This window comes from Crinia signifera, chromosome 5, assembly GCF_055691185.1.
Source record: "Crinia signifera chromosome 5, ASM5569118v1, whole genome shotgun sequence".
Lineage (NCBI taxonomy): Eukaryota > Metazoa > Chordata > Amphibia > Anura > Myobatrachidae > Crinia > Crinia signifera.
Window position 1 is genome coordinate 8,776,074 of NC_139221.1, and position 27,929 is coordinate 8,804,002.

General features: G+C 52.2%; 1 protein-coding gene across 1 annotated transcript in view; it reads right to left on the reverse strand.

Annotated features, from left to right (window-relative positions):
* Positions 1-20,700: 20,700 nt before the first annotated feature.
* The window catches only part of LOC146079932 (uncharacterized), a 78,757-nt gene continuing 71,528 nt past the window's right edge, over positions 20,701-27,929 (reverse strand). The window contains exon 5 of the mRNA XM_083186662.1: positions 20,701-20,903. Within this exon, the coding sequence (XP_083042788.1) occupies positions 20,829-20,903 (75 nt within the window). The 3' untranslated portion in view covers positions 20,701-20,828. The remainder of the gene's footprint in view (positions 20,904-27,929) is intronic.

Genomic DNA, 27,929 nt, shown 5'->3' on the forward strand with positions numbered 1-27,929 from the left:
CTTCCTATCAAAGAGTGAAATGGTGCCAGTGCCCCTTTATATAGGGGGTGTGATGCATAATGGAGGGTCCAATAGGTTGTGGGGTTCTTAGTCATGCGGAGACAGTTTGTAAATCGCATTCCGGTTGGTCCAAAACTTGCACATGACCAGCGGAAGAAATCGCACTTTTATGTGTCATAAAATCGCACCACTTCGCCGCAAATCGCACTACATCGCACTTTTCAGCCTCCAAATCGCATACCATTAAATATGCAAATTATTGCAAAAAAATGCGATTTCAGAAAGTGCGAAGAGCGGCGATGTGGAGCGAGATAAAAAAATGCGCTTTTATCTCATCCCATAGAATGTCACCCTAGATGTGTATATTTGTATGGTTCCTCACCAACCAATGAAAGTGAGTGTCCTGGAGAGTCCTGCATTATGGGCCCATAAAGATGTTTGTAGGTTCCCAAATGGTCATCAAGAGGGAGAAACACGTGATGCAGATCTTGTGCGTGGAGTGGCCCAGAATGGCGCAAATAACCAACTCCTGCTGCACGGCTTCTTATGGGTGATGGTAAGTTCTCAACCTTCAATGGATGTAACTATGGGACAGTCATTGGTCCAGATGGAAATGGTCAGAACTACAATCAAGAGACACCAACCCAGAGACACCTGCAGCTGTTACTGAAAGGTTCTCAGAATACAAGAACTTCATTTTTATTTTTTACATAGGAAGAAAATGCCTTCTTTTTTTCTTCCCCCACTGTGTACCTCAGTAACCTCCCCATCCCCCACTGTGTACCTCAGTTATGCCCCATCCCCCACTGTGTGCCTCAGTAACCTCCCTATCCCCCACTGTGTACCTCAGTTATCCCCCACTGTGGACCTCAGTAATCCCCCTCCCCCACTGTGGACCTCAGTAATCCCCCTCCCCCACTGTGTACCTCAGTAATCCTCCATCCCCCACTGTGTACCTCAGTTATGCCCCATCCCCCACTGTGTACCTCAGTAACCTCCCTATCCCCCACTGTGTACCTCAGTTATGCCCCATCCCCCACTGTGTACCTCAGTAACCTCCCTATCCCCCACTGTGTACCTCAGTTATCCCCCATCCCCCACTGTGTACCTCAGTAATCCCCCTCCCCCACTGTGAACCTCAGTAATCCCCCTACCCCACTGTGTACCTCAGTAATCCCCCTCCCCCACTGTGTACCTCAGTAATCCTCCCTCCCCCACTGTGTACCTCAGTAATCCTCCCTCCCCCACTGTGTACCTCAGTAATCCCCCTCCCCCACTGTGTACCTCAGTAATCCTCCCTCCCCCACTGTGTACCTCAGTTATCCCCCATCCCCCACTGTGTACCTCAGTAACCCCCCTACCCCACTGTGTACCTCAGTAATCCTCCCTCCCCCACTGTGTACCTCAGTAATCCTCCCTCCGCCACTGTATACCTCAGTAAGATTAAGCAAGGGCTGTATAGGCATGAGGGCATATAATAGCCTTGCAATTTTGTGATTGGTATAATAAAGTTAGTTGAAATGTTTCTTACGCCATAGAGTCCAGTGTTGTAGGTGTAGCCAATCAGGTGTAGAAGGGGTGGTAGCTTATGCATGGGGTATTTAAGGAGTAGTCAGGTGATCCTTCTTCCTCTTTGAGTCTGGATTCCCACCCTCCCTCCCTTGCTTTCTTCAATCACCACCCGGCCATTCGACCTTCACACAATTTGGCTTCACAAATATCAATTTATAATTGGCGGGAGGGCGCTCTCGATCAGCGGTCAAGTTTGAGGTGCAGGAGGTCACTGTGCAGTATTGCCACCCTCTGTTGGGACGGCTGGTGAGTCCTGCCCCCGAGGGGGGACGATGGCCACTTCCTTGAACTGTCCTCACCATGCAATAGGAGGGGCGGTAAGACCGTCACAGTGTGGGCTGTGCCTTGAATTCAATGGGAGCGGTTCATCGCCCTGGTTACAAGTTGAGGCGTTGTAGTCAACGTCATTGTCAATGTTTGTGACTTAGCTTGTCTCCTGGCCATCCCTTTCAATAGGGTCATACCAACAATAAATACTGTTGACCTTTTAAACTTATGCAGTGGTTGTCCGTGTGGTTATTTCAGGTTAACGTGTCCGAGTGATTTATTTCTAGGGGTAATAAATGTTAAGTCAAGGTAAAGGTCAGTCACAATAATTCAATAGGTGCTTTATCCCCCTATCCCCCACTGTGTTCCTCATTAATCCCCTATCCCCCACTGTGTACCTCAGTAATCCCCCTATCCCCCACTGTGTACCTCAGTAATCCCCCTATCCCCCACTATGTACCTCAGTAACCCCCTATCCCCCTCTCCCACTGTGTACCTCAGAAATTACCCTATGCCCCTATTCCCCACTGTGTACCTCAGTAATCCACTTATCCCCCACTGTGTACCTCATTAATCCCCTATCCCCCACTGTGTACCTCAGTAATCCCCCTATCCCCCACTATGTACCTCAGTAACCCCCTATCCCCCTCTCCCACTGTGTACCTCAGAAATTACCCTATGCCCCCATTCCCCACTGTGTACCTCAGTAATCCATTTATCCCCCACTGTGTACCTCAATAATCCCCCTATCCCCCACTGTGTACCTCAGTAACCCCCCTTTCCCCCACTGTGTACCTCAGTAATCCCTCTATCCCCCACTGTGAACCCCAGTAACCCCCCTCCCACTGTGTACTTAAATAACCCCCTATCCCGCACTGTGTACCTCAGTAATCCCCCTATCCCCCACTGTGTACCTCAGTAACCCCCCTATACCCCTCTCCCACTGTATACCTCAGTATTCCCCCTATCCCCCACTTTGTACCTCAGTAACCCCCCTATCCCCCACTGTGTACCTCAGTAATAACCCATCCCCCTCTCCCACTGTGTACCTCAGTAATCCCCCTATCCCCCATTGTGTACCCTAGTAATCCCCCAATCCCCCAGTGTGTACCTCAGTAACCCATCTATCCCTTACTGTGTACCTCAGTAATCCCCCTACCCCCATTGTGTACCTCAGTAACCCCCCTATCCCTCACTGTGTACCTCAGGAATCCCCCTATCCCCCTCTGTGTACCTCAGAAATCCCCCTATCCCCCACTGTGCACCTCAGTAACCACCCTATCCCCCACTGTATACCTCAGTGATCCCCCTATCCCCACTGTGTACCTTAGTATTCCCCCTATCCCCCACTGTGTACCTTAGTAATCCCCCTATCCCCCACTATGTACCTTAGTAATCCCCCTATCCCCCACTCTGCACCTCAGTAACCCCCCTATCCCCAACTGTGTACCTCAGTAAATCCCTACCCCCCATTGTGTACCCCAGTACCCCCCTATCCCCCACTGTGCACCTCAGAAATCCCCCTCTCCCACTGCGTACCTCAATAACGCCCTATCCCCCACTGTGTACCTCAGAAATCCCCCTATACCCCACTGTGTACCTCAGTAACCCCCTATCCCCCACTGTGTACCTCAGTAATCCCCCTATCCCCCTATCGCCCTATCCCCCACTGTGTACCTCAGTAGTCCCCCTATCCCCCACTGTGTACCTTAGTAACCCCCCTATCCCCCTCTCCCACTGTGTACTTCAGTTACCCCCCTATCCCCCACTGTGTACCTCAGTAACCCCTCTTTCCCCAACTGTGTACCTCAGTAATCCCCCTAACCCCCCCTGTGTACCTCAGTAACCCCCCTATCCCCCACTGTGTACCTCAGGAATCCCCCTATCCTCCTCTGTGTACCTCAGTAAACCCCATTTCCTCCTATCCCCCACTGTGTACCTCAGTAATCCCCCTACCCCACTGTGTACCTCCATAATCCCCCTATCCCCCACTGTGTACCTCAGTAACCACCCTATCCCCCTCTCCCAATGTGTACCTCATTAATCCCCCTATCCCCCACTGTGTACCTCAGTAACCCCCCTATCCCCCTCTGTGTACCTCAGGAATCCCCCTTTCCTGCTATCCCCCCACTGTTTACCTCAGTAATCCCCCTATCCCCCACTATGTACCTCAATAATCCCCCTATCCCCCACTGTGTACCTCAGTAACCCCACTATCCCCCACTGTATACCTCAATAATCCCTCTATCTCCACTGTGTACCTTAGTATTCCCCCTATCCCCCACTGTGTACCTCAGTAATCCCCCTATCCTCCACTGTGTACCTCAGTAATCCCCCTATCCCCCACTCTGCACCTCAGTAACCCCCCTATCCCCCACTGTGTACCTCAGTAATTCCCCTCTCCCCCTCTCCCACTGTGTACCTCAGTAATCCTCCTATCCCCCACTGTGTACCTCAGTAATCCCCCTATCCCCCACTATGTACCTCAATAATCCCCCTATCCCCCACTGTGTACCTCAGTAACCACCCTATCCCCCTCTCCCAATGTGTACCTCAGTAATCCCCCTATCCCCCACTGTGTACCTCAGTAATCCCCCTATCCCCCACTGTGCACCTCAGTAACCCCCCTCTCACTGTGTACTTAACTAACCCCCTATCCCCCCCTGTGTACCTCAGTAACCCCCCTATCCCCCACTGTGTACCTCAGGAATCCCCCTATCCCCCTCTGTGTACCTCAGTAAACCCCCTTTCCTCCTATCCCCCCACTGTGTACCTCAGTAATCCCCCTACCCCACTGTGTACCTCCATAATCCCCCTATCCCCCACTGTGTACCTCAGTAACCACCCTATCCCCCTCTCCCAATGTGTACCTCATTAATCCCCCTATCCCCCACTGTGTACCTCAGTAACCCCCCTATCCCCCTCTGTGTACCTCAGGAATCCCCCTTTCCTGCTATCCCCCCACTGTTTACCTCAGTAATCCCCCTATCCCCCACTATGTACCTCAATAATCCCCCTATCCCCCACTGTGTACCTCAGTAACCCCCCTATCCCCCACTGTATACCTCAATAATCCCTCTATCTCCACTGTGTACCTTAGTATTCCCCCTATCCCCCACTGTGTACCTCAGTAATCCCCCTATCCTCCACTGTGTACCTCAGTAATCCCCCTATCCCCCACTCTGCACCTCAGTAACCCCCCTATCCCCCACTGTGTACCTCAGTAATTCCCCTCTCCCCCTCTCCCACTGTGTACCTCAGTAATCCTCCTATCCCCCACTGTGTACCTCAGTAATCCCCCTATCCCCCACTATGTACCTCAATAATCCCCCTATCCCCCACTGTGTACCTCAGTAACCACCCTCTCCCCCTCTCCCAATGTGTACCTCAGTAATCCCCCTATCCCCCACTGTGTACCTCAGTAATCCCCCTATCCCCCACTGTGCACCTCAGTAACCCCCCTCTCACTGTGTACTTAAATAACCCCCTATCCCGCACTGTGTACCTCAGTAATCCCCCTATCCCCCACTGTGTACCTCAGTAACCCCCCTATACCCCTCTCCCACTGTATACCTCAGTATTCCCCCTATCCCCCACTTTGTACCTCAGTAACCCCCCTATCCCCCACTGTGTACCTCAGTAGTCCCCCTATCCCCCACTGTGTACCTCAGTAACCCCCCTATCCCCCTCTCCCACTGTGTACCTCAGTTACCCCCCTATCTCCCACTGTGTACCTCAGTAACCCCTCTATCCCCAACTGTGTACCTCAGTAATCCCCCTATCCCCCACTGTGTACCTAAGTAACCCCCCTATCCCCCACTGTGTACCTCAGGAATCCCCCTCTGTGTACCTCAGTAATCCCCCTTTCCTCCTATCCCCCCACTGTGTACCTCAGTAATCCCCCTACCCCCACTGTGTACCTCCGTAATCCCCCTATCCCCCACTGTGTACCTCAGTAACCACCCTATCCCCCTCTCCCAATGTGTACCTCAGTAATCCCCCTATCCCCCACTGTGTACCTCAGTAACCCCCCTATCCCCCACTGTGTACCTCAGTAATCCCCCTTTCCTCCTATCCCCCACTGTGTACCTCAGTAATCCCCCTATCCCCCACTATGTACCTCAATAATCCCCCTATCCCCCACTGTGTACCTCAGTAACCACCCTATCCCCCTCTCCCAATGTGTACCTCAGTAATCCCCTATCCCCCACTGTGTACCTCAGTAATCCCCCTATCCCCCACTGTGCACTTCAGTAACCCCCCTCCCACTGTGTACCTAAATAACCCCCTATACCGCACTGTGTACCTCAGTAATCCCCCTATCCCCCCCTGTGTACCTCAGTAACCCCCCTATACCCCTCTTCCACTGTATACCTCAGTATTCCCCCTATCCCCCACTTTGTACCTCAGTAACCCCCCTATCCCCCACTGTGTACCTCAGTAATCCCCCATCCCCCTCTCCCACTGTGTACCTCAGTAATCCCCCTATCCCCCACCGTGTACTATAGTAATCCCCCTATCCCCCAGTGTGTACCTCAGTAACCCCTCTATCCCTTACTGTGTACCTCAGTAATCCCCCTACCCCCCATTGTGTACCTTAGTAACCCCCCTATCCCTCACTGTGTACCTCAGGAATCCCCCTATCCCCCTCTGTGTACATCAGTAATCCCCCTCTCCCAATGTGTACATCAGTAATCCCCCTATCCCCCACTGTGTACCTCAGTAATCCCCCTATCCCCCACTGTGTACCTCAGTAATCCCCCTATCCCCCAATGTGTTCCTCAGTAATTCCCCATACCCACTGTGTACCTCAGTAATACCCCTATCCCCCACTGTGTACCTCAGTAATCTCCCTATCCCCCACTGTATACCTCAGTAACCCCCCTATCCCCCTCTCCCACTGTGTACCTCAGTAATCCCCCTCTCCCACTGTGTACCTCCGTAATCCCACTGTCCCCCACTGTGTACCTCAGTAACCACCCTATTCCTAACTGTGTACCTCAGTAATCCCCTATCCCCAACTGTGTACCTCAGTTATTCCCCTATCCCCCACTGTATACCTCAGTAACCCCCCTATCCCACACTGTGTACCTCAGTAATCCCCCTATCCCACACGGTGTACCTCAGTAATCCCCATATCCCCCCCTGTGTACCTCAGTAACCCCCATCTCCCCCACTGTGTACCTCAGTAACCCCCTATCCCCCACTGTGTACCTTAGAAATCCCCCTCCCACTGTGTACTTAAATAACCCCCTATCCCGCACTGTGTACCTCAGTAATCCCCCTATCCCCCACCGTGTACCTCAGAACCCCCCTATACCCCTCTCCCACTGTATACCTCAGTATTCCCCCTATTCCCCACTTTGTACCTCAGTAATCCCCCTATTCCCCACTGTGTACCTCAGTAATCCCCCATCCCCCTCTCCCACTGTGTACCTCAGTAATCCCCCTATCCCCCACTGTGTACCTCAGTAACCCCCTATCCCCCACTGTGTACCTCAGTAATCCCCATCTTCCTCTCCCACTGTGTACCTCAGTAATCCCCCTATCCCCCACTGTGTACCTCAGTAACCCCCCTATCCCCCACTGTGTACCTCAGTAATCCCTCTATCCCCCACTGTGTACCTCAGTAACCCAATATCCCCACTGTGTACCTCAGAAATCACCCTCTCCCACTGTGTACCACAGTAACCCCCCTATCCCCCACTGTGTACCTCAGAAATCCCGCTCTCCCACTTTGTACCTCAGTAACCCCCTATCCCCCACTGTGTTCCTCAGTAATCCCCCTATCCCCAACTGTGTACCTCAATAACCCCCCTATCCCTCAATGTGTACCTCAGTAACCCCCCTATCCCCCACTTTGTACCTCAGATATCCCTCCTCTCCCACTGTGTTCCTCAGTAGCTCCCCTATCCACTGCCATGTACCCCAGATATCCCTCCTCTTCCACTGTGTACCTCAGGAATCCCCCTGTACCCCACTATGTACCTCAGTAGCCCCCTATCCCCCACTCTGTACCTCAGTAACCCCCCTATCCCCCACTGTGTTTCTCAGTAGCTCCCCTTAGCCCCCAACATGTACCTCAGATATCCCTCCTCTTCCACTGTGTACCTCAGTTGCCACCCCTATCCTCCACTGTGTACCTCAGAAATTCCTCCTCTCCCACTGTGTACCTCAGTAGCCCCCCTATCCCCCACTGTGTACGTCAGAAATCCCTCCTCTCCCACTGTGTACCTCAGTAGCTCCCCCTATACCCCACTGTGTACCTCAGTAACCCTCTGCTATGCCCCACTGTGTACCTCATATTCTCCCTCCATGCCGTAGTGGATGGTAGGATATGAAATATCGCCTGTCGGCACATGTCGGCTCAAAATTTTGTAAAAAAATGCAAGTTGACCTTTTCCATTTGACCTTTTGGCTGTTGACCTTTGGACCCTGTCCACCAATAGTTGTCAATCTACCATGATACCAGCATGAATGGCATAACACTATGCAAAATGGCAAGCAGTATAAAAGTATGAAATAAATGGTTCGATAAGAAATATCGGCTGACATTTAATAGAATGCGATTTTATCACACTTTTTTAAAATCGCTTTTTTGCCGAACTATGAGCACCGTGGCTGGTCAGCCTTGGACGGGGTACCTGGAAGAGTGGGGACCCCTCCAATAAAAGGGTCCCCCCTGCCAGGCTTCACCCGTCCAGGACTGAAGCCCGTGGCTGTCACCGCGTCCGTGGCCAGTGGACGCCGGCCTCACATACCTAACATTGCTTTATGCAGGAGAACTATAAGTACCAGCAGACCTCCCCCGCATGCTGGGACTTGGAGAACCATAGGTCCCAGGCTGACCAGCCACGGTGCTCATGGTTCAGCCGGGGGACCTTATATAAAAAGTGTCCCCTGGCTGTGGCATGACACTGCAGGCTGTTGGAGCCCGGTGCTGGTTTCAAAATACGGGGGGACCCCCAGATTTTTTGTCCCCCGTATTTTTGGAACCAGGACCGGTCCAAGAGTCCGGGGCTGGTTTCAGAAATACGGGGGACCCCTACACTTTTTGTCCCCAGTATTTTTGGAACCAGGTCCGGCTCATTGATTATGCTCAGGAGGGGGGACCTCACGCCAATTATAAAAAAACAAAAAACACTTTAGCACATTTTTTAACACAGGACCATGCCCAGATCTCAATGATCTGTGCAGGGTTCTGGCCAATTCGCATATCAGAACCTGATCTAAATGTTTGGCTATTTTTAGACACATTTTCCTCGAATTTGCATCTCATTAAATATGCGAATTGTATACTTTTCAATGGGAAAACATCTGGATGCAACCCTGTCTATCACACTGACCTAATCCCTCACCATGCAGCATGAGTATTATCACACTGACGCGCTCCCTTACCCCTCAGCCTGCACTCTATCACACTGATGCTCTCTATTACCCCTCAGCCTGCGCTCTATCACACTGACGCTCTCCCTTACCCCTCAGCCTGCACTCTATCACACTGACGCTCTCCATTACCCCTCAGCCTGCACTCCATCACACTGACGCTCTCCCTTACCCCTCAGCCTGCACTCTATTACACTGATGCGCTCCCTTACCCCTCAGCCTGCACTCTATGGTGGCGGCGTGGGTTTTCTCCTCTCAGCCTCATGCACTCACAGTGTCATTCACCCTGAACCCTCTCTCCTTTTCTCCTCCTTTGAGTCTCACTCTATCCGTCTATACTACCCCTACCACCTCCGTGTTGCTGCAATCTACCGCCCCCCTGGCCCTATCTCCCAATTTCTTGACAACTTCGCCGCCTGGCGACTTCGTCGCCGCCGCCTGGCTCCCACACTTCCTCTCCTCTGACCTGCCATCTGTCATTCTTGGTGACTTTAACATCCCCTTGGATAACCCCGCTGATCCTGGCACCTCCAAACTCCTCTCTCTCTGCTCCTCTCTTGGCCTATCTCAGTGGACTACCTCTCCCACCCACATCCAAGGACACTCCCTTGATCTCGTCTTCTCTCGCTCTTGTTCCCTTACTGACTACACTATCTCGGCTTTTCCTCTTTCTGACCATCACCTCATCTCCTTCTCCCTCACTGCTTCCCCCTCTCCCACTCCCCCTCCCAAGCGGATTGTCTCACGGCATAACGTCAACACACTTGATCTTGCTGCCTTCTCAAACACGCTGTGTCCTCTTCTCGCCCCAATCACCGCCATGTCCTGCCCGAACCTCGCCGCCTCCCTCTATAATGACACCCTATCTTCGGCATTGAACTCTGCCTGCCCTACATCCTCTATCCCCCTTCGATGCTCCAACCCCCAACCGTGGCACTCGCCTATCACCCGATTCCTTAAAATGTGCTCTTGCACTGCTGAGCGCTTCTGGAAGAAATCACGCTCCCTCGCGGATTATCTCCATTTCAAATTCATTCTTTCCTCCTTCAGCTCTGCCCTTGCTCTGGCCAAGGAATCCTACTTTAAGTCCCTCATCCTTTCCCAATCATCCAATCCCCGCAGGCTCTTCGCCACCTTCAACTCCTTGCTCTCCACCCCTCCTCCAGCTCTTCCGTCCTCCATCGTAGCCGCTGATTTTGCTATCTACTTTTCAACCAAAATCTCCTCTCTCAGGACTGCCATCACTGCTGCCATGACCTCACCCTCTCCCTCCTCCCCTCCTACATCCCCACTCCCCTCCTTCCAACCCCTGTCCTCATTTTACCCCACCACTGCTGCTGAAGTCCACTCTATCCTTCAATCCGCTTCTCCCTCCACCTGCCCGCTCGATCCTATCCCCTCCAATATTATCCGTCGTCTCAGTCCGTCAGTCTGCTCTCACCTGGCTCACCTCTTTAATCTTTCCCTATCCTCTGGGATCTTCCCTTCCTCCTTCAAACACGCTCTTGTCTCCCCAATTCTCAAAAAAACAAATCTGGACCCCAACTCTCCATCCAACTACAGGCCCATCTCCCTCCTCCCTTTTGCCTCCAAGCTCCTAGAACGTCTGACCTATAATCGTCTCCTAAGCCACCTTACTGCTAACTCCATTCTCGACGCCCTCTAATCCGGGTTCCGCCCTTTACATTTCACTGAAACTGCACTGACCAAAGTCACTAACGATCTAATATCGGCTAAATCCAAAGGCCTCTTCTCTATCCTCATCCAGCTTGATCTGTCGGCTGCCTTTGACACTGTTGACCACCCTCTCCTGCTCAACACCCTCCGCTCCTTTGGCATCACTGGCACGGTATTCTCCTGGTTCACCTCATACCTCTCCGATCGCTCCTTCTCCGTCTCCACTCCGAGCTCCTCCTCTCCTACTACCCCGCAGCCAGTCGTTGTTCCCCAAGAGTCTGTCCTTGGCCCTCTCCTCTTCTCTCTCTACACCACCTCTCTGGGCACTCTCATCAGCTCCTATGGTTTTCATTACCACCTTTATGCTGATGATACCCTAATCTATCTCTCTTCCCCCGACCTATCCCCATCACTCCTGTCCAAGGTCTCTGAATGCCTCACGGCCATCTCAGCCTGGATGACCCAACGGTTCCTGAAGCTAAACATGGCTAAAACTGAACTTCTAATCTTCCATCCCCCGAACATCCCCTCTTCTCCCACTATCTCCATCAGTATTGGTGAAACCGAGATCACCTCCACCGACCAAACGCGCTGCCTCGGTGTCATCATTGACTCCTCAATCTCTTTCACCCCCCACATTCGTGCTCTCTCACAGTCTTGCCGCTTTCACCTACGCAACATCTCACGCATCAGACCATTCCTCTCCACTGACGCGACCAAAATTCTCATTCACTCTCTTGTCATCTCCCGCCTTGACTACTGCAACATCCTTCTCTCTGGGCTACCTCTCACCCGCCTCGCACCTCTCCAATCCATTCTTAACGCTGCTGCTAGGCTCATCTTCCTCTCCCGCCGCTCTACCTCCGCCTCCCCCCTCTGTCTATCTCTTCACTGGCTCCCCATTCCTTTCCGAGTTCTCTTTAAACTCCTCACCACCACCTACAAGGCTCTCTCCTCCTCCACCGCTCCTTACCTCTCTTCACTGATCTCTATCCACACTCCCTCCCGTCCTCTTCGCTCCATCACTGACCGCCGACTGACCTCTCACCTAATCACCTCCTCCCACTCCCGTGTCCAAGACTTCTCTCGCGCTGCCCCCCTGCACTGGAACAACCTCCCGCCACCCATCATGCTTTCTGATTCCCTTACCTCCTTCAAGCGCTCCCTCAAAACCCACTTTTTTCGACTAGCCTATCCCTCCTCCTAACCTCTTTTGATCCTCTTATCCTGCCTCCGTTCCCCTCCGTTCCTACTTATCCTATTGTTTTTCGTTCGTCCACCCACCTATTTTTAGTATGTTAACTCTTATGAGTAGGGCCCTCCTTCCTCACGTACTCACCCTACCTCTTTACCTCACCTGTGCTCCTGTCCTGTTCTTCTCTTCCTCTACTTCATCTTCAGTCTCCTCGACAATTTTGACACCTACTTCTGAACTGATGCTGATTTTAGTTCTACCAGCTATACCCCTATTTATACTGTATTTTTCAACACACCCTGTACGTTACCTCGTCATTTTTTTTGTTTGCTATGTACGGCGCTGCGGACACTTTGCGGCGCTATATAAATAAACGTACTACTACTACTACTACTATCACACTGACACTCTCCCATACCCCTCAACCTGCACTCTATCACACTGACACTCTCCCTTACCCCTCAGCATGCGCTCTATCACACTGACGAGCTCCATTACCCCTCAGCCTGCACTCCATCACACTGACGCTCTCCCATACCCCTCAACCTGCACTCTATCACACTGACACTCTCCCATACCCCTCAAGCTGCACTCTATCACACTGACACTCTCCCTTACCCCTCAGCCTGCGCTCTATCACACTGACGCGCTCCCTTACCCCTCAGCCTGCGCTCTATCACACTGACGCTCTCCTTTACCCCTCAGCCTGCACTCCATCACACTGACGCTCTCCCTTAACCCTCAGCCTGCACTCTATTGCACTGATGCGCTCCCTTACCCCTCAGCCTGCGCTCTATCACACTGACGCTCTCCCTTACCCCTCGCCTGCACTCTATTACACTGACGTGCTCCCTTACCCCTCAGCCTGTGCTCTATCACAGTGACGCTCTCCCTTACCCCTCAGCCTGCACTCTATCACACTGACACTCTCCCTTACCCCTCAGCATGCGCTCTATCACACTGACGCGCTCCCTTACCCCTCAGCCTGCACTCCATCACACTGACGCTCTCCCATACCACTCAACCTGCACTCTATCACACTGACACTCTCCCTTACCCCTCAGCCTGCACTCTATTACACTGATGCGCTCCCTTACCCCTCAGCCTGCACTCTATCACACTGACACTCTCCCTTACCCCTCAGCCTGCACTCTATCACACTGACACTCTCCCATACCCCTCAACCTGCACTCTATCACACTGATGCTCTCCCTTACCCCTCAGCCTGCGCTCTATCACACTGACGCGCTCCCTTACCCCTCAGCCTGCGCTCTATCACACTGACGCTCTCCTTTACCCATCAGCCTGCACTCCATCACACTGATGCTCTCCCTTACCCCTCAGCCTGCACTCTATCACACTGATGCACTCCCTTACCCCTCAGCCTGCGCTCTATCACACTGACGCTCTCCATTACCCCTCAGCCTGCACTCTATTACACTGACACTCTCCCTTACCCCTCAGCCTGCGCTCTATCACACTGACGCGCTCCCTTACCCCTCAGCCTGCACTCTATTACACTGATGCGCTCCCTTACCCCTCAGCCTGCGCTCTATTACACTGACGCTCTCCCTTACCCCTCAGCATGCGCTCTATCACACTGACGCGCTCCCTTACCCCTCAGCCTGCACTCTATTACACTGATGCGCTCCCTTACCCCTCAGCCTGCGCTCTATCACACTGATGCTCTCCCTTACCCCTCAGCCTGCACTCTATCACACTGACACTCTCCCTTACCCCTCAGCATGCGCTCTATCACACTGACACGCTCCCTTACCCCTCAGCCTGCACTCCATCACACTGACACTCTCCCATACCCCTCAACCTGCACTCTATCACACTGACACTCTCCCTTACCCCTCAGCCTGCACTCTATCACACTGACGCTCTCCCTTACCCCTCAGCATGCACTCTATCACACTGACACTCTCCCTTACCCCTCAGCATGCGCTGTATCACACTGACGCGCTCCTTTACCCCTCAGCCTGCAAACCATCCCACTGACGCTCTCCCATACCCCTCAACCTGCACTCTATCACACTGACACTCTCCCATACCCCTCAACCTGCACTCTATCACACTGATGCTCTCCCTTACCCCTCAGCCTGCGCTCTATCACACTGACGCGCTCCCTTACCCCTCAGCATGCGCTCTATCACACTGATGCTCTCCTTTACCCCTCAGCCTGCACTCCATCACACTGACGCTCTCCCTTACCCCTTAGCCTGCACTCTATCACACTGATGCACTCCCTTACCCCTCAGCCTGCGCTCTATCACACTGACGCTCTCCCTTACCCCTCGCCTGCACTCTATTACACTGACACGCTCCCTTACCCATCAGCCTGCGCTCTATCACACTGACGCTCTCCCTTACCCCTCAGCCTGCACTCTATTACACTGATGCGCTCCCTTACCCTTCAGCCTGCACTCTATCACACTGACACTCTCCCTTACCCCTCAGCCTGCTCTCTATCACACTGACACTCTCCCTTAACCCTCAGCATGCGCTTTATCACACTGACGCGCTCCCTTACCACGCAGCCTGCGCTCTATCACACTGACACTCTCCCTTACCCCTCAGCCTGCACTCTATTACACTGATGCGCTCCCTTACCCTTCAGCCTGCACTCTATCACACTGACACTCTCCCTTACCCTTCAGCCTGCACTCTATCACACTGACACTCTCCCTTACCCCTCAGCCTGCGCTCTATCACACTGACGCGCTCCCTTACCCTTCAGCCTGCACTCTATCACACTGACGCTCTCCCATACCCCTCAACCTGCACTCTATCACACTGACACTCTCCCTTACCCCTCAGCCTGCACTCTATTACACTGATGCGCTCCCTTACCCTTCAGCCTGCACTCTATCACACTGACACTCTCCCTTACCCCTCAGCCTGCGCTCTATCACACTGACACGCTCCCTTACCCCTCAGCCTGCACTCTATCACACTGACACTCTCCCTTACCCCTCAGCCTGCGCTCTATCACACTGACGCTCTCCTTTACCCCTCAGCCTGCACTCCATCACACTGACGCTCTCCCTTACCCCTCAGCCTGCAATCTATTACACTGATGCGCTCCCTTACCCCTCAGCCTGCACTCTATCACACTGATGCTCTCCCTTACCCCTCAGCCTGCACTCTATTACACTGATGCGCTCCCTTACCCCTCAGCCTGCACTCTATCACACTGACGCTCTCCCTTACCCCTCGCCTGCACTCTATTACACTGACGCACTCCCTTACCCCTCAGCCTGCACTCTATCACACTGACACTCTCCCTTACCCCTCAGCATGCACTTTATCACACTGACGCTCTCCCTTACCCCTCGCCTGCACTCTATTACACTGACGCGCTCCCTTACCCCTCAGCCTGCGCTCTATCACACTGACGCTCTCCCTTACCCCTCAGCCTGCACTCTATCACACTGACACTCTCCCTTACCCCTCAGCATGCGCTCTATCACACTGACGCGCTCCCTTACCCCTCAGCCTGCACACCATCACACTGACGCTCTCCCATACCCCTCAACCTGCACTCTATCACACTGACACTCTCCCTTACCCCTCAGCCTGCACTCTATTACACTGATGCGCTCCCTTACCCCTCAGCCTGCACTCTATCACACTGACACTCTCCCTTACCCCTCAGCCTGCACTCTATCACACTGACACTCTCCCATACCCCTCAACCTGCACTCTATCACACTGATGCTCTCCCTTACCCCTCAGCCTGCGCTCTATCACACTGACGCGCTCCCTTACCCCTCAGCCTGCGCTCTATCACACTGACGCTCTCCTTTACCCATCAGCCTGCACTCCATCACACTGATGCTCTCCCTTACCCCTCAGCCTGCACTCTATCACACTGATGCACTCCCTTACCCCTCAGCCTGCGCTCTATCACACTGACGCTCTCCATTACCCCATCAGCCTGCACTCTATTACACTGACACTCTCCCTTACCCCTCAGCATGCGCTCTATCACACTGACGCGCTCCCTTACCCCTCAGCCTGCACTCTATTACACTGATGCGCTCCCTTACCCCTCAGCCTGCGCTCTATTACACTGACGCTCTCCCTTACCCCTCAGCATGCGCTCTATCACACTGACGCGCTCCCTTACCCCTCAGCCTGCACTCTATTACACTGATGCGCTCCCTTACCCTTCAGCCTGCACTCTATCACACTGACACTCTCCCTTACCCCTCAGCCTGCGCTCTATCACACTGACGCGCTCCCTTACCCTTCAGCCTGCACTCTATCACACTGACGCTCTCCCATACCCCTCAACCTGCACTCTATCACACTGACACTCTCCCTTACCCCTCAGCCTGCACTCTATTACACTGATGCGCTCCCTTACCCTTCAGCCTGCACTCTATCACACTGACACTCTCCCTTACCCCTCAGCCTGCGCTCTATCACACTGACACGCTCCCTTACCCCTCAGCCTGCACTCTATCACACTGACACTCTCCCTTACCCCTCAGCCTGCGCTCTATCACACTGACGCTCTCCTTTACCCCTCAGCCTGCACTCCATCACACTGACGCTCTCCCTTACCCCTCAGCCTGCAATCTATTACACTGATGCGCTCCCTTACCCCTCAGCCTGCACTCTATCACACTGATGCTCTCCCTTACCCCTCAGCCTGCACTCTATTACACTGATGCGCTCCCTTACCCCTCAGCCTGCACTCTATCACACAGATGCTCTCCCTCACCCCTCGCCTGCACTCTATTACACTGACGCACTCCCTTACCCCTCAGCCTGCGCTCTATCACACTGACGCTCTCCCTTACCCCTCAGCCTGCACTCTATCACACTGACACTCTCCCTTACCCCTCAGCATGCACTTTATCACACTGACACGCTCCCTTACCCCTCAGCCTGCACTCCATCACACTGACGCTCTCCCATACCCCTCAACCTGCACTCTATCACACTGACGCTCTCCCTTACCCCTCAGCCTGCACTCTATCACACTGACACTCTCCCATACCCCTCAGCCTGCGCTCTATCACACTGACGCTCTCCTTTACCCCTCAGCCTGCACTCCATCACACTGACGCTCTCCCTTACCCCTCAGCCTGCGCTCTATCGCACTGACACTCTCCCTTACCCCTCAGCCTGCGCTCTATCACACTGACGCTCTCCCTCACCCCTCAGCCGGCACTCTATCACACTGACACTCTCCCTCACCCCTCAGCCTGTGCTCTATCACACTGATGCTCTCCCTTATCCCTCAGCCTGCGCTCTATCACAATGACGCTCTCCCTTACCCCTCAGCCTGCGCTCTATCACACTGACCTAATCCCTCACCATGCAGCCTGAGCATTATCACACTGATGCAATCCCTCACCGTGTAGCCTGCACTCTATTACACTGACGCGCTCCCTTACCCCTCAGCCTGCGCTCTATCACACTGACGTGCTTCCTTATCCCTCAGCCTGCGCTCTGTCACACTGATGCTTTTCCTTACCCCTCAGCCTGTGCTCTATCACACTGACGCACTCCCTCACCATGTAGCCTGTGCTCTGCTTTGGGCAACATCAGATCGGCAGGCACTAGGAATGCAACCCCCCCCTTCCTCCTACTACATTGACCCGATAACCAGCCTTCTCCCCCCTGCCACCAGCTGATTACACTCACATCTGCCCGCCCAGTGATCTGTCCTAAGTACATAGGGTACTTGTGTAATATCTGGGCGACCAATTTTTGATTGGGTCGGAAAAATTCACGTTCATCGCATCGCAACCAAATTGCATGCAATGTGATTGACGCAATTTTTCATAGGATTCAATTGTAAAATGGTCCTGTTCATTTCCCCACTATCCAAGTGGGCATAGATCTGATTTTATATAGTGGAATACATTTTAAGTAATCCGCGTCCCCTCTCGGGGTTCGCTGCGCTCACCACGCTTTGGGTTCGGTGGTTCACTGCGCTCGCCACGCTATATAAAATCAACTCTATGCCCACTTGGATAGTGGGGAAATGAACAGGACCATTTTAACATTGAATCCTATGGAAAATCGCGGTCAATCACATCTGATTGTATGCCTTAAGTTAAGGCATACAATCAATCGCATTGGGTGCCCAGATATTACACAATACCGTACATCGCATCCAGCCCACACAATACACAGACTGGCTCTCCACTGAAAATTATGTGGCTGGCTGCCAGCAGGATGCTTCATTAGTCCTGACAGCCGCGGCTCCCCTGTGACCCAGGGAGCCGCGGCGCACAGTTTGGGAACCACTGCCGTAACCATTAAAAGAAGACAAGGACACAAGTGCTGGTGATTCAAAATAATGTCAAATTTAATGACTGACAAGTTGACTATTTGATCTGACTATAATTTGTGGAGGCACTAAAGAACAGTCAGGGGTAACATAACCACACACACATAGCAAACAGTCACTGGTGATCAACACCAACTGGCAACCTACCCGCGCAGGTGGTGTAACCCATCTCCCATCCAGGACGATGGGTTTAATGCCATATAACAATGGCCCTTATTCTGGTTGGTGCGGCCGGAGCCGCACACGGTGCTCCGGCCGCACAAACCAAGCCCCGCCCACGAGACGGATCGCCACGGCCGTCCGTACACGGACGGCTGGCGATCCGCATAAAAATGGTGGAGGCGTACGCCTCCACCATGGTGGGAGCTGCCCCCTGCATTCGATGGTCGTCGACCATCGAAGGCAGGTCCGCACGCCCCAGCAGCTCCCGCAAGCTGAGACCACACGGACAATTGTCCGTGTGGTAGCTTGTATGGGGGCTGAGAGCTGACATCCGGCGACGTCAGCTTTCCGCCCCCATGAGTTGCGTCATGCCCTCATTACCATGCATACGCCCCGCGTTTGCATGGGAACGCCCATGAAACGCGGGGCGTACACATAGGGAAATGAGGGTATGAAGCCCCTCACGCCCCTATACGCCCCCTTTGCGGCGGACGAAATACGTCTGCGGCGAAGGGGGCTGCACATGCGCAGATTGACCTCTGCGCATGTGCAGAGTAAAAACATCGGCGGTACGGCCGCACGCGGGCCGTACCGTCCGAATCTGAATAAGGGCCAATGTCGGGAGAGCGCACCCAGTAGCTACTGTACTTAACTAAATATATATATATATATAAACAAGTGACCATTCACAGGAGCGAGCAAAGACTGTAGCTGTTGGAATTGGAACTTACCAGCAGCCATTACAAGTGCAATATCCTCCCTCAGCTTGTCCAGTCTCTCACAAGGCAAATGACAGCAACACACCCCGGTGTCTATTTCGGTATCTCTTAGAAGGAGCCAAGTTTCCCCGTGCCGATCTATACTGATCATAAAAACCTTATGTATCTCCAGTCCGCACGGTGTTTAAATCCTCTCCAGGCTCGATGCATTCTTGTTGCTTGGGTGCCGCCATGACACCTGTTCACCTTATCTCTGGACCAAGGTGCTTGTCTCCAGTGTCAGAGTTCCTAGGCTCCAGGCTATCCTGTATTCCAGTGTAATCACCACCGGTTACCTGCTGCTGCGGCTCCAGTATTGCTGCTGATTAACCCACCACCTGCTAGTTCGTCTCCTGCTTATTTCATCCCAGCATTTGTGTCGCATCCAGCCATCACTAGCAGAGGTCACTGCTGGCTCCCAGGCCAACTACTTGCTACTGTGATAAGTCAATGACTGCCACCGTCTGTGTCCTGATAGTCAACAATCAACACGCCTCCTAAGCCATCGACAATCATCACCAGCTCCTAAACCATTGACTAGCATCTCCAGCTCCCAGGCCGTCGATATCCCTCTCCAGCTCCCAGGCTGGCCACACTCATCTCCAGCTCCCAGGCCTCCATCAACCAATCCCGGCTTTCAGGTCGATGCCTCCTGTCATCATCGGCTTACAGGCCAATGACCACTAACCCTCTCAGTTTCCAGAATAACAATCATTGATCTCTAAGACTTTCTCAAGACTTCCAGTATACATTCCCCAGAGTTCTGTGTCACCAGTCAGCTAGTACCAGAGGACCCGGGAAGTTGTGCCGCGACCTGACCGTAAGGTACAACTAAGTCCAAAGCTCCTTGTGGGCCTCCCTGGTGAAAACCCCTGTTCCTGGTCTCCGCCAACCCTCAGGTTCAGCTGTCCCCTAGTGTCCCAGTGCATGTGCTCACGATACATCAAACGACCTTGTTTCCTATTCCACCAAGGTCAAAGCCGGAAACACAGAAAACCGCGGTGATGATTGAAGCCTAGGAACAGAGTATTGTGTTTTCCCATGTTTTTGGTGTCAATATCGGGACCTGCGAAGGTGGACCCCCAATAAGTGTAGGAAAAATATGAAAGAGCTTCAAAAGTGAAGAAATAAAAATCATGAGAAACTCGACCTTTTCATGTTGACATTTTGCTTGTGTCGATGTTGACCTAGCGAATATAAACCTTTTTCAGTGTTGACCGAGGGTATGTCAACCTTTTGTGGTCACCCTATTAACTACCGGACACCTTACCGCCCCCGCAGCGCCCTCTGCTGTCAGCAGTAAACAGAATGATCACTGATAGGAACGGCAAGGTCCCACCACCTCATATACAGAAATACAAGTCATAGAAGGCGGAATCATTTTATTGCTGTAGGCATCATGTTATCTCAGTAATCCAAGCGTTATTATGGAATATATCGCAGTATAGGGCGCAATGGTGGAGCTGCGGCATCTCCCGACACTTCTGTGACATCACTAGCGCTTGTCTACGTTGGGATGATGACTAATGTGGCCTCCGAAGCCAGGAGACCCTCCATCTGCATCAGAGATCTATAAGAGGAAACAGGTTATCAGCTGCGTTATACCCCCACAGTCAGCCTGATACACATAGCGGCGTGCACAATACAGAGACACCGCTACTACTGTGATCACACACACACACTGTCAGTCTGATACACATAGAGGAGTACGCCATACAGAAACACCGCTACTACTGTGATCACACACACACACTATCAGCCTGATACACATAGCGGAGTGCGCCATACAGAGACACCGCTACTACTGTGATCACACACACACACTGTCAGCCTGATACACATAGCGGAGTGCGCCATACAGAAACACCGCTACTACTGTGATCACACACACACTGTCAGCCTTATACACATAGCGGAGTGCGCCATACAGAAACACCGCTACTACTGTGATCACACACACACTATCAGCCTGATACACATAGCGGAGTGCGCCATACAGAAACACCGCTACTATTGTGATCACACACACACTGTCAGCCTGGTACACATAGCGGAGTGCACAATACAGAAACGCCGCTACTACTGTGATCACAGACACACTATCAGCCTGATACACATAGCGGAGTGCGCCATACAGAAACACCGCTACTACTGTGATCACACACACACTGTCAGCCTGATACACATAGCGGAGTGCGCCATACAGAAACACCGTTACTACTGTGATCACACACTGTCAGTCTGGTACACATAGCGGAGTGCGCCACACAGAAACACTGCTACTACTGTGATCACACACACACAATCAGCCTGGTACACATAGCGGTGTGCGCCATACAGAAACACCGCTACTACTGTGATCACACACACACTATCAGCCTGATACACATAGCGGAGTGCGCCATACAGAGACACCGCTACTACTGTAATCACACACACACACACTGTCAGCCTGATACACATAGCGGAGTGCGCCATACAGAGACACCGCTACTACTGTGATCACACACACACTATCAGCCTGGTACACATAGCGGTGTGCGCCATACAGAAACACTGCTACTACTGTGATCACACACACACACACACACTGTCAGCCTGATACACATAGCGGAGTGCGCCATACAGAAACACCGCTACTACTGTGATCACACACACACACACTATCAGCCTGATACACATAGCGGAGTGCGCCATACAGAAACACCGCTACTACTGTGATCACACACACACACTATCAGCCTGATACACATAGCGGTGTGCCCCATACAGAAACACTGCTACGGCTGTGATCACACACACACACTCTCAGCCTGATACACATAGCGGAGTGCGCCATACAGAAACACCACTACTACTGTGATCACACACACACTGTCAGCCTGATACACATAGCAGAGTGCGCCATACAGAAACACTGCTACTACTGTGATCACACACACACACTGTCAGCCTGATACACATAGCGGAGTGCGCCATACAGAAACACCGCTACTACTGTGATCACACACACTGTCAGCCTGATACACATAGCAGAGTGCGCCATACAGAAACACCACTACTACTGTGATCACACACACTATCAGCCTGATACACATAGCGGAGTGCACAATACAGAAACACCGCTACTACTGTGATCACACACACTGTCAGCCTGATACACATAGCGGAGTGCGCCATACAGAAACACCGCTACTACTGTGATCACACACACACACAGTCAGCCTGATACACATAGCGGGGTGCGCCATACAGAGACACTGCTACTACTGTGATCACACACACACACTGTCAGCCTGATACACATAGCGGAGTGCGCCATACAGAAACACCACTACTACTGTGATCACACACTATCAGCCTGATACACATAGCGGAGTGCGCCATACAGAGACACCGCTACTACTGTGATCACACACACACACTGTCAGCCTGGTACACATAGCGGTGTGCGCCATACAGAAACACCGCTACTACTGTGATCACACACACACACTATCAGCCTGGTACACATAGCGGAGTACGCCATACAGAAACACCGCTACTACTGTGATCACACACAGACACACAGTCAGCCTGATACACATAGCGGGGTGCGCCATACAGAGACACCGCTACTACTGTGATCACACACACACACTGTCAGCCTGATACACATAGCGGAGTGCGCCATACAGAGACACCGCTACTACTGTGATCACACACACACTGTCAGCCTGATACACATAGCAGAGTGCGCCATACAGAAACACCGCTACTACTGTGATCACACACTATCAGCCTGATACACATAGCGGAGTGCGCCATACAGAGACACCGCTACTACTGTGATCACACACACACACTGTCAGCCTGGTACACATAGCGGTGTGCGCCATACAGAAACACCGCTACTACTGTGATCACTCACACACACACTGTCAGCCTGATACACATAGCGTGGTGCGCCATACAGAAACACCGCTACTACTGTGATCACACACACACACTGTCAGCCTGATACACATAGCGGACTGCGCCATACAGAAACACCGCTACTACTGTGATCACACACTATCAGCCTGATACACATAGCGGAGTGCACAATACAGAAACACCACTACTACTGTGATCACACACACACACTATCAGCCTGATACACATAGCGGAGTGCGCCATACAGAAACACCGCTACTACTGTGATCACACACACACACACTGTCAGCCTGGTACACATAGCAGAGTGCGCCATACAGAAACACTGCTACTACTGTGATCACACACACACACACTATCAGCCTGATACACATAGCAGAGTGCACCATACAGAAACACCGCTACTACTGTGATCACACACACACACTATCAGCCTGATACACATAGCGGAGTGCACCATACAGAAACACCGCTACTACTGTGATCACACACACACACTGTCAGCCTGATACAGATAGCTGAGTGCACCATATAGAGACACCGCTACTACTGTGATCACACACACACACTGTCAGCCTGGTACACATAGCGGAGTGCGCCATACAGAGACACACCGCTACTACTGTGATCACACACACACACACACTGTCAGCCTGATACACATAGCAGAGTGCACCATACAGAAACACCGCTACTACTGTGATCACACACACACACACACTGTCAGCCTGATACACATAGCGGAGTGCGCCATACAGAAACACAGCTACTACTGTGATCACACACACACACTATCAGCCTGATACACATAGCGGAGTGCATCATACAGAAACACCGCTACTACTGTGATCACCCACACACTATCAGCCTGATACACATAGCGGCGTGCACAATACAGAGACACCGCTACTACTGTGATCACACACACACACTATCAGCCTGATACACATAGCGGAGTGCATCATACAGAAACACCGCTACTACTGTGATCACACACACACACTATCAGCCTGATACACATAGCGGAGTGCGCCATACAGAAACACCGCTACTACTGTGATCACACACACACACACACACTATCAGCCTGATACACATAGCAGAGTGCACCATACAGAAACACCACTACTACTGTGATCACACACACACTATCAGCCTGATACACATAGCGGAGTGCACCATACAGAAACACCGCTACTACTGTGATCACACACACACACTATCAGCCTGGTACACATAGCGGAGTACGCCATACAGAAACACCGCTACTACTGTGATCACACACAGACACACAGTCAGCATGATACACATAGCGGGGTGCGCCATACAGAGACACCGCTACTACTGTGATCACACACACACACTGTCAGCCTGATACACATAGCGGAGTGCGCCATACAGAGACACCGCTACTACTGTGATCACACACACACACACACTATCAGCCTGATACACATAGCGGAGTGCGCCATACAGAAACACCGCTACTACTGTGATCACACACACAAACTATCAGCCTGATACACATAGCGGAGTGCCCCATACAGAAACACCGTTACTACTGTGATCACACACACTGTCAGCCTGGTACACATAGCGGAGTGCGCCATACAGAAACACTGCTACTACTGTGATCACACACACACTATCAGCCTGATTCACATAGTGGAGTGCGCCATACAGAAACACCGCTACTACTGTGATCCCACACACACACTATCAGCCTGATACACATAGCGGAGTGCACCATACAGAAACACCACTACTACTGTGATCACACACACACACTGTCAGCCTGATACACATAGCGGAGTGCGCCATACAGAAACACAGCTACTACTGTGATCACACACACACTGTCAGCCTAACACACATAGCGGAGTGCGCCATACAGAGACACCGCTACTACTGTGATCACACACACACTATCAGCCTGATACACATAGCGGAGTGTGCCATACAGAAACACCGCTTCTACTGTGATCACACACACTGTCAGCCTGATACACATAGCGGAGTGCGCCATACAGAGACACCGCTACTACTGTGATCACACACACACACACACTGTCAGCCTGGTACACATAGCGGAGTGCACCACACAGAAACACCGCTACTACTGTGATCACACACACTGTCAGCCTGGTACACATAGCGGAGTGCGCCATACAGAAACACCACTACTACTGTGATCACACACACACACTGTAAGCCTGATACACATAGCGGAGTCCGCCATACAGAGACACCGCTACTACTGTGATCACACACACACACTGTCAGCCTGGTACACATAGCGGAGTGCACCACACAGAAACACCGCTACTACTGTGATCACACACACTGTCAGCCTGGTACACATAGCGGAGTGCGCCATACAGAGACACCGCTACTACTGTGATCACACACACACTATCAGCCTGATACACATAGCGGAGTGCGCCATACAGAAACACCGCTACTACTGTGATCACACACACACACACTGTCAGCCTGGTACACATAGCGGAGTGCACCATACAGAAACACCGCTACTACTGTGATCACACACACACACTGTCAGCCTGATACACATAGCGGAGTGCGCCATACAGAAACACTGCTACTACTGTGATCACACACACACACTATCAGCCTAATACACATAGCGGAGTGCGCCATACAGAGACACCGCTACTACTGTGATCACACACACACACACTGTCAGCCTGGTACACATAGCGGAGTGCGCCATACAGAGACACCGCTACTACTGTGATCACACACACACTGTCAGCCTGGTACACATAGCGGGGTGCGCCATACAGAAACACCGCTACTACTGTGATCACACACACACTATCAGCCTGATACACATAGCGGAGTGTGCCATACAGAAACACCGCTTCTACTGTGATCACACACACTGTCAGCCTGATACACATAGCGGAGTGCGCCACACAGAGACACCGCTACTACTGTGATCACACACACACACTGTCAGCCTGGTACACATAGCGGAGTGCACCACACAGAAACACCGCTACTACTGTGATCACACACACTGTCAGTCTGGTACACATAGCGGAGTGCGCCATACAGAAACACCACTACTACTGTGATCACACACACACACTGTCAGCCTGATACACATAGCGGAGTCCGCCATACAGAGACACCGCTACTACTGTGATCACACACACACACTGTCAGCCTGGTACACATAGCGGAGTGCACCACACAGAATCACCGCTACTACTGTGATCACACACACTGTCAGCCTGGTACACATAGCAGAGTGCGCCATACAGAGACACCGCTACTACTGTGATCACACACACACTATCAGCCTAATACACACAGCGGAGTGCGCCATACAGAAACACCGCTACTACTGTGATCACACACACACACACTGTCAGCCTGGTACACATAGCGGTGTGCGCCATACAGAGACACCACTACTACTGTGATCACACACACACTGTCAGCCTGGTACACATAGCGGGGTGCGCCATACAGAAACACCGCTACTACTGTGATCACACACACACTATCAGCCTGATACACATAGCGGAGTGCGCCATACAGAAACACCGCTACTACTGTGATCACACACACACACTGTCAGCCTGATACACATAGCGGAGTGCGCCATACAGAAACACTGCTACTACTGTGATCACACACACTATCAGCCTGATACACATAGCGGAGTGCGCCACACAGAAACACCGCTACTACTGTGATCACACACACACACTGTCAGCCTGATACACATAGCGGTGTGCGCCATACAGAAACACCGCTACTACTGTGATCACACACACTGTCAGCCTGATACACATAGCGGAGTGCGCCATACAGAAACACCGCTACTACTGTGATCACACACACTGTCAGCCTGATACACATAGCGGAGTGCGCCATACAGAAACACCGCTACTACTGTGATCACACACACACGCTGTCAGCCTGATACACATAGCGGGGTGCGCCATACAGAGACACCGCTACTACTGTGATCACACACACACTATCAGCCTGGTACACATAGCGGTGTGCGCCATACAGAAACATTGCTACTACTGTGATCACACACACACACTGTCAGCCTGGTACAGATAGCGGAGTGCGCCATACAGAAACACCGCTACTACTGTGATCACACACACACACTATCAGCCTGATACACATAGCGGAGTGCGCCATACTGAAACACCGCTACTACTGTGATCACACACACACACTATCAGCCTGATACACATAGCAGAGTGCGCCATACAGAAAAACCGCTACTACTGTGATCACACACACACACACTATCAGCCTGATACACACAGCGGAGTGCGCCATACAGAGACACCGCTACTACTGTGATCACACACACACTATCAGCCTGATACACATAGCGGAGTGCGCCATACAGAAACACCGCTACTACTGTGATCACACACACACTATCAGCCTGATACACATAGCGGAGTGCGCCATACAGAAACACCGCTACTACTGTGATCACACACACACACACTGTCAGCCTGATACACATAGCGGGGTGCGCCATACAGAGACACCGCTACTACTGTAATCACACACTATCAGCCTGATACACATAGCGGAGTGCACCATACAGAAACACCGCTACTACTGTGATCACACACACACACTGTCAGCCTGATACACATAGCGGAGTGCGCCA